Consider the following 17808-nt stretch of genomic DNA (forward strand, 5'->3'; position numbering starts at 1 on the left):
ATTACTCGCACGATACAATTCATTAAAGCGTGTTTAAAAAAAAAGTTTTTAACATAACTTATTTCACCTGAAGACGATTGCTTGTTTTGCGATTGAAACGTCGTGATTTTTACAATTATTTTTCTATCTACGTGACTTTACCGAAAGACCCAAAGAGTATGAATTCCTGCAGTCACGAAAGCTTTAAGTCAAGACTCAACTTGTATCTTTCGTTAGCTGAATTCAGGGACCTCTCAAATACACGGTTTTGTCCAGATCCTCACCCGCCACGCGTGTTCCCCCCCCACCCCTCGCACCGTCGTGCCGCAGGGGCCGAGTCCCCTCCGCCCGTCTTCGCTGCCCATGCCGGGACTTCATCCCCTCGGTTCACCCGAAGAGTGTTGAGCGACTCTCCATACAAGACCTCAATCCTTTTATATGCATAGACACGGTCTTATATGGATATTACACTGGCACGTAACGAGCAGGAAAGTTTTTTTACTTGTATATCCAGGACAACCACACTGAGTCACTGGACTCTTTTTTGGGTATTTATTTTAAGATGTTTTCAGCCAATTCATGATGAGTGTTTATTACACAAGTGGGAGGAAACCGGAACACCCGGAGAAGACCCACGCATGTGAGGAGGCAATGCTCCATCCCCGTACAGATGGCAACAGATTAGTCCACACTTCCTGTACCGCCATCTTCTGGCGAACCAGGGTATCGCAGCTCATCGACGTCAATGGGAATGCAGCGTCACAACGTATGTGCAATCCACCAGCCCTCAATGCCACTACAGCAGTGCTGGATTATAGGCCACGTGAGTGAGCATCCTGTCACACACTGTGGTCATCGCATGAGCCGGGGCCCCTGGTTAATATTGCGAGATGAATTAACCATAGCACACTCCACATTTCATCATCACGGTTTATTTTGCAAAAGCAACACACCACACCCATATTTCCAAACAGACAGCATCGGTCACAACATGCTTACATATGCTGAACCAATATACTAGACAATGAATGGAAAGTAGCAAAACAATCATGAACCAAGTTATGATTATTGTATTTTGTAATCACATAGAATAATTCATTTAAAGAGAGTTAATTAGCATACAGTAGTTATATTTCCACAATCAATATTACGATTCATAATTACGTCGGGTAGTGGAGGGTTCAATACCTGGCCGAACCCTAACATCATTTATTAATTATTGTTATATTCTGGTAATCAATGAATGATAGTCCCCCTCAGGATTACCAAATAAAACGTTCCCAAGCAGAATGACCCCACACGCTGCCATGTGAGGCCATGAAGCATCGGTGACACCACGGTGGCCGATCCCATCCAAGGCGATGTGGGCAGCTCTGGTGGCCCCCGGACCTCCCACCTATGGTTCGTACTTCAGGTCCATGCCCACGACAACAAATTTCTGTCAAAAGAAGATAGTCATTATCAGAGTGGAACAAATCCCAATGCAAAGCTTATTAATGGTGGTGAATATTTATCTTCACACATGTGTAGAGACAGTGCGCCGACTGGTGGTCAAAAGGACTAATTACGGGTGGGAGAATTGCACACAAACTACAGAAGAGAGTATGCACGTGAGCAACCACAAGGGGGGAAAACTAGGCCAAGGGTCAAAGAGAGGATTTATCCGGAAGCTCCCAGAACCCGCGGGAGAGTGCGAGAAGAGGGGCGTGGCCAGGGGCGGGGCATGGCCATGCTGGGAGGATAAAAGGCAGAGAGGAATGGGGTTCTGGGCACCGAGGGGTTCGGGGTTCTGGTGGTCGCCGCTGTCATCGTCATCACTGTCGTCTCTCCGTCGCCGTCGTCGCTATATAGTCAATCAGCTATATAGTTAGGCATCGCTGTTGTCGCTGTATAGTCAGCCAGGTATATAGTCAGTCAGCGCTAAATAACCTGTGACTGTGTCCTTAAGTCGTAGCTGTATGCCGACGAAAAATAATAAAGAAGCCCTCTACAGACAGTGTCTCGGAAGTCGTTACGTTACAGATGTAAAGGAGTCGAGCACAAGCTTTGCTTCAAGAAGGGCTATCTTTATTCAGTCAGTAAGACAGAACATGCATTCATAACGGGTGTCTGGAAGGCGCCTCAAGGGACAGTTAACCAGGCTTTTTATTTTTTGCGTGGCCTTCTCGACCATACTCAACCGAGCTAATGTAACTTACCGATCCAACTGACCACCCCTTTCACTTGGAATTTGACGGCTCATACCCTTTCAATCCTCACACTGCTCCGTGGCCAGTCAATCAGTGTGTGCAGGCTAACGCCGGTGGAGCGACGTGTCTGAACGGCCAACCTCCTTAAACGCTTTGCATTTTAACAGCGAGGCTGTTAGGCATGCCAAGTTTCACTGCAAATAATCCACTAATAGGATATGCACATAAACAGGTCCCTGTGGGGTGGGCTGGTAGGAACGAATACCCAAAGAATATAAACATAATGTATTATTACACTTGTTTAGCCAGGAAAGCCTCACTGAGTGTAAAGGTTTTTGTAGGGTCCTGCCAAGTGTTTGCAGTAGGGGGCGATGTTGCTACACCTAATTGGACGATACAAAGGGAGAGTTTGAGGCCTAGTTCTAGGCTTTAGGCCTAGCTGTAGGCTTTAGGCCGCTGTGAGTTAATTTTTAATTAAAATGTTTTAATTATTAATGTAAAAGGTTTAAATGTAAATGTTTCTATAAAAAAAACCATCAGGGAATGTAACATTGTTAAACATTAACTCCCTTTCACACACGCGGGGGTACGATACGAAGGGAGATTTTGAGGCCTAGTTCTAGGCTTTAGGCCTAGCTGTAGGCTTTAGGCCGCTGTGAGTTAATTTTTAATTTAAATGTTTTAATTAAAAGCTATCTCAGGGAATTATAAGGGAATGTTACACTTGTTTAGCCAGGAAAGCGTCACTGAGTCTAAAGGTTTTTGTAGGGTCCTGCCAAGTTTTGCAGTAGGGGGCGATGTTGCTACACGGACGGACGGACGGACGATATAATCTATTGTAGGCTGGTTCACTTCGTTCCTACCAGTAATAGTACTTCACACACCACCCACCGAGCTTTGGGCTTCTGAATGTGGTTGTACTTTGGGCGCACCTCGCGCAACGCCTAACTCAGTTGATGCAGTTGCAGTGGATTGAGCGCATGTCGCAGAATTTAGCAGTTCGAATCACACTGGCTGTCCAGGTTATTAGCGCGGTGTACATTCACCATAAAATACTCTGTGCCGTCAGCTTCACCCATAGTAGACTATAAGATATCGTGACGTCTTTCAAAATGAGTAGGCCATTGTGTGAATTGGCATCACGGTCCAAATTTGCCAAATTCGTAATATTTCACTGCCGATTACTCAATTGGGATTACACATTGCCACATCCCACCCTCGTGTAAACATACTGCAGACTTGTCTATCAAACACAACTTTTCCTTCACGACCATTGCCTTGCGCTATAAAATTCCGCAGACACCAAGTGTACAAATACCAAATAGTTGCGGCCGACTGTGGCTGGAAACAAGGTCGTTCAACAAAAGTGATTGTTGCGTGAAGCTCCTTAAAAGCCCAGCGAGAAAACTGATTTGGACAACAGAGCAGCTTCGGAAGAGGTGTCTGTCACCACAGACTCGGCGGTGCCTGGATGTGTACTGTGAATGGGTTCGAGTTGAGGTCTTCTCAACCTGTGTGGTCTGGTTTATTTGCATGATGTTTCCCAACTTTTTATTGTCTTACAGAAGTGTGGCAGCTGTGGGTATCATTGTTGTCGCGTTGTGCTTGTTTCACATCGAGCTATTCAATCCATGCACGGTACAGGGCCTCTTCTGTACACAGAGCTCAGCCCCTCAGGAAGAAGAGTTTTTCTTGGAGGCCACAGCGAGTGACAAGGAAACGTTTCCCTTTGGAGAAACCGGCAGTAATCCTAGTATCCCAGTGCCCAAAATAGTCGAAAACTTTAGCATAAGTCCCTAAGGCTGCGATTGCAGTCAGATCCGACGTGACTTTAGACAAAATAACACATTCCTGCGGAGGGAGTTGGTAGGAACGTTGGGTTGCTCGGTCAATGGCCAGGGTCAACGGTGGCGTGGTGTATTCCGCAAATATGGCCGACTGTGAGGGCGGGCACAAGCCGGCGTGAGTAGGTTAAACGTTGAGTTTTATAAGGGCACCACGGGGTGACCAGCCCCTCCCCACCCATCCCCACCCCTCCCACCCCCACCCAGCCCCACCCTCCCCACCCAGCCCCTCCCCACCCTCCCCTCTCCACCCAGCCCCACCCCTCCCATTTTTGGATGCACGACGGACGGACGGACACAATAATCCCCTGTGGGCTGGTGGAACCAGGTGGTTCCTACCAGTAAAATAATTCTCGCAAGAACGCAACGTTCCGTCACATAAGCGTAAACGCCCCCATTGCAACAGCCAATCAGCTGCCAGGAAGACAACCCCCATGCATCATGGCCGCCACGACGTCACTCAAGCAACGTGGTCACCGTGGCATCTTCACTGCGTTCACTTCAGCCGGTCTGTGTCTAGACGAAGATATATTTACCTATGGGACAGCTTTCGCAAGTACAGGTACTGTATTAAGATGTCGAATACTAATACAGGCGTGTCTCGCTTAACGAGCAAGACACGTTCCACGAAAATGGCTTGGTAAGTGAACACTCGTTAAATGACTCCCGCGTTAAATTGCTTAAGAAATGTTTCACCGCCCAAGTTTTGCACTCAACTTTGAACAACATTTTTAAACATAAGAAATACAAATGACTGCATAATTTTAAAATACAGTAATAAAACGTCAAATGTAACACCACACATGAAGAACCACAGTGCAAAAGCCCCCATATAGCCTATGATATCACCTCCTGACAGCTACATACAGTACAGTATTTGAAATAATCACTCCACTCAATCACAGCCCTCTTGCTCACCGACACACATATTACAAGGCATCAAGTCTGCATTAACCACACACATGTGGCAAAGCATGCAAACAAACATGCTTTGATGATGTATGCATTGTCCTACACCAGAGACAACCTCCTTGATGACTTTGTCTCACCGGTGCGATAGAGCAATGAACGCCAACTGGCGATGGAAACGCCAACGCATTATTAGCTGGGGTTGAGCAGTTTGACCTACGGGACCATTTTTGTCAGTTTTAACTGATTGTAGTCCAATCAGTTTCAAGGACAATGCATATATTATCGAAGCATATTTGTTTGCATGTTTTACCACGAGTCTGTGTGGTTAATGCTGATTTGATACCTTGTAATAGGTGTTTCTATACGGTCTTTGAACATCTTAACACTTCCTGTATTATTACCATATTAATACTGGCAAACGTATGTTTACGTTACTAATGATGATTATATTCGTGAATGTTATTAATTGTGTCATAGTTTCAACTGCTGCGGCATGGGAGATGGGATCAACTGGCGACTTCTGCATTGCAAGTCCAGCATGGCAACCATTACACCGTGGCAGCTCCTACCATCGCTGTTCAGAGTAGGAATTGCTCGATCCCAACGAATAATCTATCATTATTTCCAAATTCTCCCGGGAAATCTGACCTTACCTCCTTGTTGAGCAGCTGCGCATTCACGAGCCTCACATTCTTCATCATGGGCAGAGGGATGCCCTTCTGAAGTCTCCCTGCGAGGTCCACAAAGGGGATCACACCGCTGTGGTCAGCACTGGTAAAGCCGGCTGGAGCAACGCAGTAAACGCAGAGGTAGCTGGGTAGTGCGGCACTGCCAGTTAGAGGTACCACTAAACTTTTGTTAGCAACGAATGAGAAACGCTCGGACCAACGTTGCACAATTATTTCAATCATATGGACCTCAAGTATTAAATAAGATAAATAAACGTCACGTGATTCCTGTTCAAATTAGTAGTGGCGAATTGGTGCTCATCCTGTCTACATCCCTGAGCCAGAGGTGGAAATTCCACATTCATATTGCTGGGCTACGTCTATCCGTACTATAAAAACCAATGACTTCCCCACAACGTGGTTCTAATTTTGTCGATCTGACCAATGCATCCTTCTGCCAGATGACCGCCCATCATAACCACCTGGTTCTAAGAAGTGCGGTCCACATGATTAAAAAAAGAGGCAATCAACATGGTCAACTAGGGCATATTTCCATTCCTAGGGAACCCATCATGTGGTCCAAGCAGCTGTAATAATGTCATGTCACCCTCCTTAAGCGGTTCACTTAGGATGTAAAACCCTGCATGCCGCTTTACCCGTGTCTGATTCTGGATCGCTCATCTTTCACACTCAGCAGATGGCACATCAGCGAGCTATTCACAAGTGGTGCCTATCTTTTGAGGTTCCATGGCCCTAGCAGGGTCATGACATTCGTTTGAGCTGAGTGGTTCCACCCTCCCCAAGATATCAGAATACACAGCAAACCTGCAGGTTGGTGCTGCAAGTTATTTTTTAAATGGTATGAAATAGTGATTTGTGATTGTGGCTGATAAGGCAGTTTCCATTTTCTCAGAAACGCATGATCATAGTGCAACCTTTGCAGCACTGACTATGTTTGCAGCTCAAGGTGAAGACTGGTAAGCCTCCTCATTCTCGGGTGTCAGGCATTATATGCAGGGAAATGGCTGCAATGTTTTCCTCAGCAGGCTGAAATATCTGCTTCAACAGCCAGGGTTTTTGGGAAGGTCTGGACTGCGTGCCCATAACACAGTTTTGAACCTCACCTATATCCCTCATCATCAATGTAAGCCTTGTATGGATACGGTGTTGTGGCTGTAATTACATGTAGTTGTAACCCCTTAATATCGTTAACACATTTTGGTCAGGAAAGATTTCACCGAGAATACACTTCTATGGCCACGGTAGTTTTATCTCCAGACGTTTCGATAGCCAATCCCGAGACGCTTAATTCCTGCCAATCCACATGCCAGTTGCTTAGAGTTAACAGCTCCGGAGGTCTACATTGGTGCACATGCGGTCCGCTTAAGTCTAAATCCTAATGGCCATAAATTAACGTGTTGAGTCAATCTTTCCATGTTGCACTGGAGCTCGCATCACTCGTAATGTAGGCTGTCCAGTGATTATTATTGAGACGTACATTTTAAAATAATTATTGCTTCTAAATAACCTTCCCGGCTTCCATCTTCTACAGGAATAATAGGCAGCACTTAACCAGATCGGCACAAACCATGGAATATGCACTGGACACCGAATGCACAAGTGGAAAATCAGAGACTCCTGTGTGGCTATGAATGCCAACACCATAGACCACAGAAATTTGCACTGCCCCATACATAAGTAAATGTGAAGGTGGAGGGTGGGTGTACATGCACTTAATCAACTCTCAGATAAATAAAGTGAACGGCTACATCACTTACAATTTAATATCTCATGGTTGCTCTACAAAGGCGATATCAAAGAAGAAGGTGACCATAACGCAAACTCCGGCCATCCTCGAAGCGACTTTTGGCTAACCATTGAACAAAGACGGTCACTGCATCGTGCACATTCAGATGCACTTTACGGCTGTCCTGAATGGTATTCTTTTCGATATTTAGGGAGCCACTGGTGCTATGCTCTTTTACATCCAAATTGAAAACGAATTTCTTTATCACTACTTGTGTTGTTTAGTTTGTTGTCCTTTATCCGCACCTCCGATTATAACATAAGATGTGAAAGAAGTTCATACCCTCTATTCTCTTGGGCCCAGACAGTGTAGATTTGCCGTTAAGTTCTGGTCGTAAAGTCGTGTTCATCATAAAGGTGTAGATGTTGCTTGAGTAACGGTGTTGCCACATCGATGAATAAGTACATTAACTTATCTTTGGGAATGCTTCCCTCGCTTTCACAAATGTGCAGACACAAAGTGCAGTTGGACAATGATTAACTTTACAATTTATGAATTACCGTTCACTTTTGGTAGGACGATCTTTTCAGTAATGAACTTTATGCCCAACTGAAATGCCATCACCTGCAGTGAAAAACACACAAAGAGGTCCATGTTTAGCAGCGTACTTGGATAAACAAGATGATGAATACCAGTGATACCTCGGTTCACGAACGCTTCGGTTCACGAACAACTCGGTTCACGAACAAAAAAGTTCATAAAAATATGCTTCGGTTCACGAACTGGAGCCGCGGCCATTTTAATGCTATTTCCAGGCTGTCACATGGTCGTGACTTCCTGTAGGAAGATCGTGGAGAGAAGAAGAGACACAGAAAGAAGTACTGTGAGTACTGTGAAGACACTTTCAGTGACTTTTTGCTTTTTGGTGTGCTTTTTAGCACATACAGTACTGTACTACTGTACTGTACAATACTGTACTTACTGTATTGTACAGTTCACCCGTTTGATTGCTTACTGTACTGGACTCCCAAACAATAACCGCCTCCCACCCGCCTCCCACCTGCCTTCCTCCATGCCAGAAGTCATCTCAAGCAAGGTTAGTGTTCTCTCTTTATACATTACTATACTGTACTGTACTACAGTAATGTGTATTGTCATTTGTTTCATATTTTTGTGCTTCAAAAACCAAAAAAAAAGGTCAGAACGGATTAACCGGATTTACATTGAACCCTATGGGAAAATGTGCCTCGGTTCACGACCAATTCGGTTCACGACCAGAGTCAGTTCACGAATTAAGTTCGTGAACCGAGGTATCACTGTACTTCGTTATATCATGTATTCAATTTCAGAAAATCACTAGGATAGATATGATTTATCTTTACCGAGGTTACAGACAGTCCCTCCACCTTCACCCATCCTCCAATCTCTCTCGTATTCCTCCACCACTCTCAAATCCTCACATCCATCTCCACATCCGTATCGTCTCACTCCATCATGTTCCTAGATGGCCCCTCGGTCTCTTTCCCTGTATTTCAATGGCACTCACATTTTTCGGCACCCTACTGGTTTTCATTCGTTTCACGTGTCCACTTTGTCTACAACTTCCTAACCTGCCAGCTTTCACAACCGGAGAATGTGTGCAGGATATAAACAAGTAAATATAACAACACAAAGGTGTGCTCACAAACAGCAGGAAGGAATGACTCCCATCGCGTCTTGCATACATGTCACATGACCATAATGTTGGAAGTACAATGCGCTCAGTCTTGTTAAGCCACTAGCTCGACAAAGCTGAATGCGTGAACACTTTGAGGCCCATATTCTTAGTCGCGGATCGGCTCAGGCTTGACTCTGGCTCAAGTGATCAGCCAGCTCGAAGCTGTGCTCAACTTGAGCCGACTCTGAGCACGGTCCCAGCCATTTTCAGGTTTTTCCATGAGCTGAGTCTGAGGCAATCCATGGCTGAGCCACTAATGAGTCTTTGGAAGCAAGACAGTGCCATCGAGCAACTGAACTGAGCCTGAGAACATTGTACATGCAGCGTGGTAGTCAGATGGCATGCATGCACGGCATGATGACTACGCCTCTCTGTGTTGTTAAATCTTCCCTGAAATGTAACGTCCTTAATCACTTGTTTGTCACTGGGCCAATAATCTAGTGCTTTGAGTTGAAATCCTGCGATGAGCATAATTTAAATTCCCATAATGGCCTCCCGGTTAGGATTCTTATTTTCACCGAGATGGGCTCATTTACATCTCTAACATTTGAATGTTGCTGTGTCAGGAATTTGGTCGCACAATTTCCAAGATACAATAAAAAACACACTTACCGGTACAGAACCCACTGCAGACTTGAGTTCACTGATTTTAATGCTGTGTACACATAATCATATACAAGTTAAAAGTACAGAAATATCACTTTTCCAAATGTCTGGAATGCAGTACTGCATTGTAAGCATTTATATAAAAATTCTCTATATGTTCGTGAATATATAAATAATATACACATTTTTGTCATTGTAATTATGGTGCTGAGCAGGATAATTCAAATTTGGGAAAATTAGACCGTGATATGGACACACAATGGCCTAACTCTTGTGAATGACGTCACATGATCTTTTCCGTCCACTGAAGTAGACAGCACGCATGTTTTGGTTATTACACCGACAAAAACAAACTTCAGCGGGTTTTGTAGAAATGCATCGTGGCCCTGGACCTGCCGATGGCTCTTGAGTAAAGCTCATAGGCTGAGCGCTGTTGACACGTTGCTCTGTGTTGTTTTAAACGAATGGTTTTCTAGCCCAAACTATTTTTCTGTCATGATTATGAGGTTTTATCGTGTGGGGACACAATTATCCTGTCGCCCATGTGCTGCTCATTGTGGATGTGAATTTAATATTATGTTGGCAAAAAGGGTACGCAACCTTGGGATTCATAATCGAGGTTTTTTGGGTGAGATTGCGTAAATTTGAATGTGTCGTTAAACTCGCCACCACCTGACACAGTCAATTAGTTAGGTTTGTCACGTTAACAAAACGTTCCAATTAGTTACTTGTTCAGCACACTGGTGCGCTGGAGAGTAAGTCCACAACATTTACAATTTGAGTACGACGTTTCGCTGGTGATTACAAACAGCTTCATCAGGCGATTTATATTTACGTGATCTAACCCAAAAAAGCCTTTGTTACGGATATTATTGGTCGTGAAAGCTTACATGTTAAACTAAATTTGGGATTATTTTAGATCCTGAGCTTTCATTAACACATGTACAATAATACATTTCAAAGGTTAGATGTGCATCAACGTGTGTTTTGTGTGACAATGGTGTCGCAATACAGTTCTTGCAATTTACCTGTCCAGCTCAAGGATGCCATGTAGCTTGTCAGCATCGATTGTGAGTTTGGTGGTAAGAGAAACATTCTGCAAGAACATGGCAACCCATGTACATGACCCACACAGAGAGTGGCGGCAAGCGAGCACCACGCGTATCACAGGGGATGGGGAGGGGCATGCACCCAGGGATTCAGAGTAAAGCAGCCAGGGATGATTGATGATCCAACACTCACTTATTCACTCCAGTCACTCGCGGTCAGTCACCTCACACTTTGACAGTTCTACTATCATATTAGCTGTTTTGTCTACTGGAGGTCACAACAACACAGCAACAGCCGCCATTTGCCACTAAGTGGCGATGACATCACCTTGGCGTTTGTGCCAGGCCAGGTGCAATCCGAAGCCACTTGAAGTGTCGAAAGCTCGTTGACAAGAAGTCACGGGACAGACCCAGGTGCCATGGGTTGACTTACTGAGATAACTGGCAGATGCACCACCTGTGCCCTCTGTTGTTGTTGGAGGGAAATTGCCTCCAACTGCCCAGTAGCGTACCAAATGGAAGTTTCTCTGGTACAGCCATGGAAAGCTTCTCGAACTATGTGGTCAAAGATTATGTTAAATAGTGTTGGTGCCAGACGACATCTCTGTCACACTCCAAGGTGAACTGGGAATGAATCCGACTCCTGGCAACGTAGCTTTACCCGGGCCTGCCCACCATCACGAAAGTCCTTAGGTTCTTAATGATTGCGAGCAGAGAGTCAGGGACTTGACCAGGTCAATAAAGCAGAGATGTAGGTCCTGTTGGAATTCCCTACACCTGTGCTGTAGCAGACAGACAGATAATATGGCATCCGTGCAGGACCACCCTGACCTTAAACCAAATTTATACTCCGCAAGCCTCTCCTCAGTGTGCCTGGCAAGGGAGATGCCCCTGTAGTTGTTGCAATCTGTATGATCCTCATTACTAAAGAGGGGGGCCACCAGAGTATAATTCCGATCCTTCCATTCCTGTTGAAGCTGTCCTGTATCCCAGGGGAATGTAATGATGCCACCTCGGGGAGCTTACACAAAATTTACACCCTCAATAATTCGCTTGGGAGGTAATTTCCACCTGGCACTTTTTCTGCTCTTCTTACTTCCTCAACAGATGACACATTAGCCAACTCCTTGCAGGGCCGGATATTTACTCCAATATTTGAGCTACAGCAGCCCCAGCAAAGTCAAGCAATCCTTACTCAATCCTTACTCAATCTGTACTGTAGGGGTTTCCCTTCCCTAAGCCATCAGAGAAATGCTCATAAAACCTGCAGACATGTTCCTGGGGTTGGAGATCAGATCACCACTCTTTCCCTGAAATGCATTAAAAGGTGTGGTGCTTCAAATAATTTTGTTGATGAGATGAAATAGTGAATTGTGATCGTGAGCTCCTAGGGCAGTCATTCACCGTCTCACCACTCACGCACACACTCACCCTTTCATGCACTCACCCATTCGCCACACTGCAGATCACAACACTTATCTTTCCGCTTCGCTCGCACCAATCCACATTGGAATTCCATTCCCGTAATCTAATTTCTCAAACTCTTATATTCAAACTCTCAATTCATAAAAAACGCATTGACTCCTATTGTATTCATTACTTCAAGAGTTATATTCTTTGTTATTTCGGTAAAGTCACGTAGATAAAAAAAAAATACAAACAAAAAGAATACATTTAAAATAATAAAAGCAACATTTATTCCTGCAGTCACGAACGTTTTAAGTCTAAATTCAACAGTTATGTTGCTTTCTGGCCATTTGACGTTTTTGAGCTGTTGGGCTTGTGCTCAGCAACTGTTTGAAAACGAAATAATCTCGGCGACAGTTCCCAATGCTTACCACGTCGAGGGAGAAGAGGAATGCCTGTGAGCTGTTGGGCCACACGGCCACAACGTCCACCGCTGCGTCGACGCACAGGGAGAGGTTCCCCGCAGTCATCAAGAGAGACGGGGGCTCGCGGGATGCAATCAACAGCTCCACGGGGAGATCGGGAAACATCTTCCGTAACTAGAAACACAACGTCACGTTACACCAATACAGCACGGTATAGCTTCTCTTCCCTTGATAATTAGAGCCCTTATCTACGTACATCTCATGCTACAAATTTTCAAAAAGTTATTTGGAACATTACTCAGCTGGGAATTTACGTAGCAATTATCGTCACCGACAGCAGACACTTGGCAAGCCCTTCCTTGGAGAGAGAGTCACAAGACCTCGTGAGACTGGGTAAATAAGCATAGTTATAATAATACATGTACAGTCTGTTCTCCAATAACGCGTGCTTTCATGACGCAAATTGGATATAACACGATTGAGTGAATATCACTACGTCGCGCGAGTAGGAATAAGGAACGGAAGAGTTAGACTTCTCCACAGATATGGCTGTCGCCTGATGAAGCTAGTTGTAATTACTGGCGAAACGTCGTACTCAGATTGTAAATGTTGTGGCTTGGCTCTCCAACACACCGGTGTGCTGTACTTGTGACGAATTGGCCACGTTCTATTTACGTGACAACCCTGACTAGTTGGCTGTGTCGGGTGGTGGAGGGTTTTAAAGACACATTTATATATTTACGCGATCTAACCCAAAAAAAACTCTTATGGATGATATTGGTCGTGAAAGCCTCCTACGTGTTAAACAGGAATAAGCTGTTGTGTGGCTACCTCGGTGTAGCATCACACAAGGTGGAATGCTGTTGGAAGCTTCTAGATGCTACCCACATGCCTCAGTCTTTGCTCAGCCTGCATATACGTAACTGACGTGTTATTGCGGACTGTGCGTTACCCTGTGTTATATATGATTTATTACAACGCGTTCTTTCAGTAACGTGGTGTTCTTCAGGAACACAACTACCGCGTTAGAGGAGAACAGACTCTACATATATTACATTGCATAATTATCAGCAGAGCTGGGCTGCTATCCGATTATTTAGGTAATCGATTGCCAATCATTGGTCCGATTCGTCGAGTTATCACAATCCATTAAATTAATTGACAAAAAAGTCTCAACTCCGGGGAAGGTGATGGGCAGTGTTCGCTGAAGTCTCGGGCTTCACTGGCCACGTCCTGCCGGGCGTGGGTCACGTGGGGGGAGGGGGGGGTCCGCCTTCGGCAGGCAGCCGGTCCCAAGTCATCGAGCAGTTTATTACGAGTCGAGTCTATTCGATTTAAATCGGCCGACTGTCCCAGCTGTAATCATCAGCCCGAGTAATAAACACACCTTTGTCACGCATCGTAAGCAATCGTGCGAGGCACTGTCTATGGCTCTGTCGACAATGTTGATTCTCATGGAAAGTTGTTAAGTCGCGTGTCTGCAGGGAATCTGCACGATATGGTTAATTTAAAGGAATGTGAAAATGGAAATTTGCACTCGTATGTAAATAGACAAAGATATATGCCAAAAACATCCCACCAGGACAGGCGTAAGGAATGGAATCATACCTTGGGCATCAGTATAGCCAGGCTGGAGATGTTCAGGTGGAGAGGAGCATCTTTCGGCAGCTACAACAGAAACACACGTGTCCATGCAGCGTCACAGCATGCACTTTATGGGCAACATCTCTACCATAAGGTGAGCAGCTGATGCCATTACTTGGAGTGAACTTCAAGTTCTGTAAATGTGTGTTGAACTTATTTTGCACCGCCGTGCGTAGCCAGCCCGTGCTAATCGGATGTGTGACAACAAACTAGACACAAAAAGCAGTTCTAAAAAATGTAGTTTTAAATTTATAAATCAGAAGCAAACTTTAAAATGTAACAAAATAAACGAGAAGACAATTCGCCTCCTTCACATATCTGTCTCTCCACACAACATTTAAAAAATATATTTTACACATCCCATCGGCCACACGTCCTTACTATGACCCTTAACTAAAGGACAGGGTCCTTGCCTATTAACGGCTGGCAGTTCACCAGCATTGGTTCAAGCAAGTGTGACTCTGCTGATGAAATACTGAATATTGAAACCGGTCCAGAGTTTGCTTGTATTCAACCAATAGACGAAACTGGCAGTATATCAGTGGCAGCATAACACATGGGTCCTCATAAAACAGTCTAAAATCCGACTAAGTCCACCGCACGAGTGAAATCTGCCTTTGGAATACGGAGCCAATATTCATCAGGCTGGGTGCTGCTATACGGCAACATACTGTGAAGCTTCGTGTTCAGCTGCTCATTGAACATTCGTCTTCCGACTGCTTCGACATCATGAGAACTGGTTTTTGACGCACTCCGCAAGACTTTCTGACTGGGGTTGCGAATCGTGGGAAAATAAATGATGATTACGACAAATGTGCTTTTTTTATATCGCCACGAGGCTGAGCCGACCTAGGGGAGGCCCAGGACCGGCTGAAATAATCGTACACCGGTGGTGGCCGTGAGCGGGAATCGAACTCGGGTCGCCGGGTTCGTAGCGCAACGCGCCAAGCACTGCACATGCGCGGGCGACATGACAGATGTGACGTCACAGTTCACTTGACGTGCAAAAAATATGCATTATTGCGCCCCCCCCCCCCAAAAATATAAAAGTCTATTTTTATAATTTTTGCATGGTGTACAGTCTGGAAAGTACCCACATGGCAAATTTCAAGTTTGTTGCATGTCGGGAAGAATGCTAAACATTTTGAACAGACACACAATCACAAATTTCCCTTTTATATATAGATAGATTACGTTCCAATGCTGCTTACAAAATTTTACTCCCAGAAGGCTGCGTGGCCAATATTATGCATACAAAAAGTTTTTTTTTTCTGTATGTGGAGGGAGAGGTATAGAAAGAAGGAAGCAGTCATTTCATCCACATATGGATTTCCTCACCATCTGATCATTGACGACGCATTTGAGGGCATCAGAGGTGTGGTACGCGAAGCCGGCACTGTTGAACAGGTATTGAGATAGGCCAAAGTACAGCATGCGGTCTGCTGAGGCCCCGAGGTCCATAGGGGGCGGTGGCTTTGGGAACTCCGCTCTGTGTGCCAGGCTGTAGAACTCTCCCTGTGGGAAACGAGAAAACACAATGGCTTTGATTATCATTGTTATGACTACGCTTGTTTAACCATGAAACCCTCACTAAGTGTAAATACGTTTTTCTCGAGGGTCGTGCCATGTTTTCAGAGCAGTGGGTGATATCACCTGAAAATTGGGTAATTTTCAGGTGATTTTTCAGGTTTTGGATCATTGGCCAATATCAGTTACAGTGTGTGTGTGAACAGGGGGAGAACCAACAAACTACACACAGAAAGGCACCAGAGTCGGGGATTGAACCCAGGACCCTAATTCCGTGAGGTGCTTCCCGACGTGGAGTGCAAACCTGGCAGCGATTACCACAAAATAATCACGAGTGCAATCGTGGAGAATATCAGCAAGAGAATGGAGTAACCTTGCAGTTCATGTCGATGGTGATTGCCGTGATGTCGGGGGGGCTCACGAGGGTGTAGTCCACCTCTGTGAACTCGTCCACCTTCGACGTCACTGCGACACCAGCAAACACAGCGGAAGGATCAGAACTCGCGAAACATACAATGCACGCACACGAGGAACATGCACAGCTCTACATTCATATACAGTGAGGGAAAAAAGTATTTGATCCCCTGCTGATTTTGTACGTTTTCCCACTGACAAAGAAATTATCAGTCTATAATTGTAATGGTAGGTTTATTTGAACAGTAACAGACAGAATAACAACAAAAACATCCAGAAAAACGCATGTCAAAAATGTTATAAATTGATTTGCATTTTAATGAGGGAAATAAGTATTTGACCCCCTCTCAATCAGAAAGCTTTCTGGCTCCCAGGTGTCTTTTATACAGGTAACGAGCTGAGATTAGGAGCACACTCTTAAAGAGCTGAGATTAGGAGCACACTCTTAAAGAGTGTGCTCCTAATCTCAGCTTGTTACCTGTATAAAAGGCACATGTTCACAGAATAAATCAATCAGATTCCAAACTCTCCACTATGGCCAAGACCAAAGAGCTCTCCAAGGATGTCAGGGACAAGATTGTAGACCTACACAAAGTTGGAATGGGCTACAAGACCATCGCCAAGCAGCTTGGTGAGAAGGTGACAACAGTTGGTGCGATTATTCGCAAATGGAAGAAACGCAAAAGAACTGTCAAATCTCCCTCGTCCTGGGGCTCCATTCAAGATCTCACCTCGTGGAGTTGCAATGATCATGAGGACGGTGAGGAATCAGCCCAGAACTACACGGGAGGATCTTGTCAATGATCTCAAGGCAGCTGGGACCATAGTCACCAAGAAAACAGTTGGTAACACACTACGCCGTGAAGGACTGAAATCCTGCAGTGCCCGCGAGGTTCCCCTGCTCAAGAAAGCACATATACATGCCCGTCTGAAGTTTGCCAATGAACATCTGAATGATTCAGAGGACAACTGGGTGAAAGTGTTGTGGTCAGATGAGACCAAAATGGAGCTCTTTGGCATCAACTCAACTCGCCGTGTTTGGAGGAGGAGGAATGCTGCCTATGACCCCAAGAACACCATCCTTACCGTCAAACATGGAGGTGGAAACATTATGCTTTGGGGGTGTTTTTCTGCTAAGGGGACAGGACAACTTCACCGCATCAAAGGGACGATGGAAGGGGCCATGTGCCGTCAAATCTTGGGTGAGAATCTCCTTCTCTCAACCAGGGCATTGAAAATGGGTCGTGGATGGGTATTCCAGCATGACAATGACCCAAAACACATGGCCAAGGCAACAAAGGAGTGGCTCAAGAAGAAGCACATTAAGGTCCTGGAGTGGCCTAGTCAGTCTCCAGACCTTAATCCCATAGAAAATCTGTGGAGGGAGCTGAAGGTTCGAGTTGTCAAACGTCAGCCTCGAAACCTTAATTACTTGGAGAAGATCTGCAAAGAGGAGTGGGACAAAATCCCTCCTGAGATGTGTGCAAACCTGTTGGCTAACTACAAGAAACGTCTGACCTCTGTGATTGCCAATAAGGGTTTTGCCACCAAGTGCTAAGTCATGTTTTGCAGAGGGGTCAAATACTTATTTCCCTCATTAAAATGCAAATCAATTTATAACATTTTTGACATGCGTTTTTCTGGATTTTGTTGTTATTCTGTCTCTCACTGTTCAAATAA

General features: G+C 45.0%; 1 protein-coding gene across 1 annotated transcript in view; it reads right to left on the reverse strand.

The window, feature by feature from the left end:
- Positions 1-895: 895 nt before the first annotated feature.
- Positions 896-17808, reverse strand: part of LOC133348496 (bactericidal permeability-increasing protein-like) — a 42586-nt gene continuing 25673 nt past the window's right edge. The window contains exons 8-16 of the mRNA XM_061561334.1: positions 16088-16179; positions 15526-15702; positions 14152-14211; positions 12550-12717; positions 10691-10758; positions 9669-9711; positions 7900-7963; positions 5578-5654; positions 896-1417 (exon numbers count right to left, since the gene is read on the reverse strand). Of these exons, the coding sequence (XP_061417318.1) occupies positions 1376-1417; positions 5578-5654; positions 7900-7963; positions 9669-9711; positions 10691-10758; positions 12550-12717; positions 14152-14211; positions 15526-15702; positions 16088-16179 (791 nt within the window). The 3' untranslated portion in view covers positions 896-1375. The remainder of the gene's footprint in view (positions 1418-5577; positions 5655-7899; positions 7964-9668; positions 9712-10690; positions 10759-12549; positions 12718-14151; positions 14212-15525; positions 15703-16087; positions 16180-17808) is intronic.

The sequence above is a fragment of the Lethenteron reissneri genome, chromosome 27 (genome assembly GCF_015708825.2).
Source record: "Lethenteron reissneri isolate LAM-NWPU_2019-01 chromosome 27, ASM1570882v1, whole genome shotgun sequence".
NCBI lineage: Eukaryota > Metazoa > Chordata > Hyperoartia > Petromyzontiformes > Petromyzontidae > Lethenteron > Lethenteron reissneri.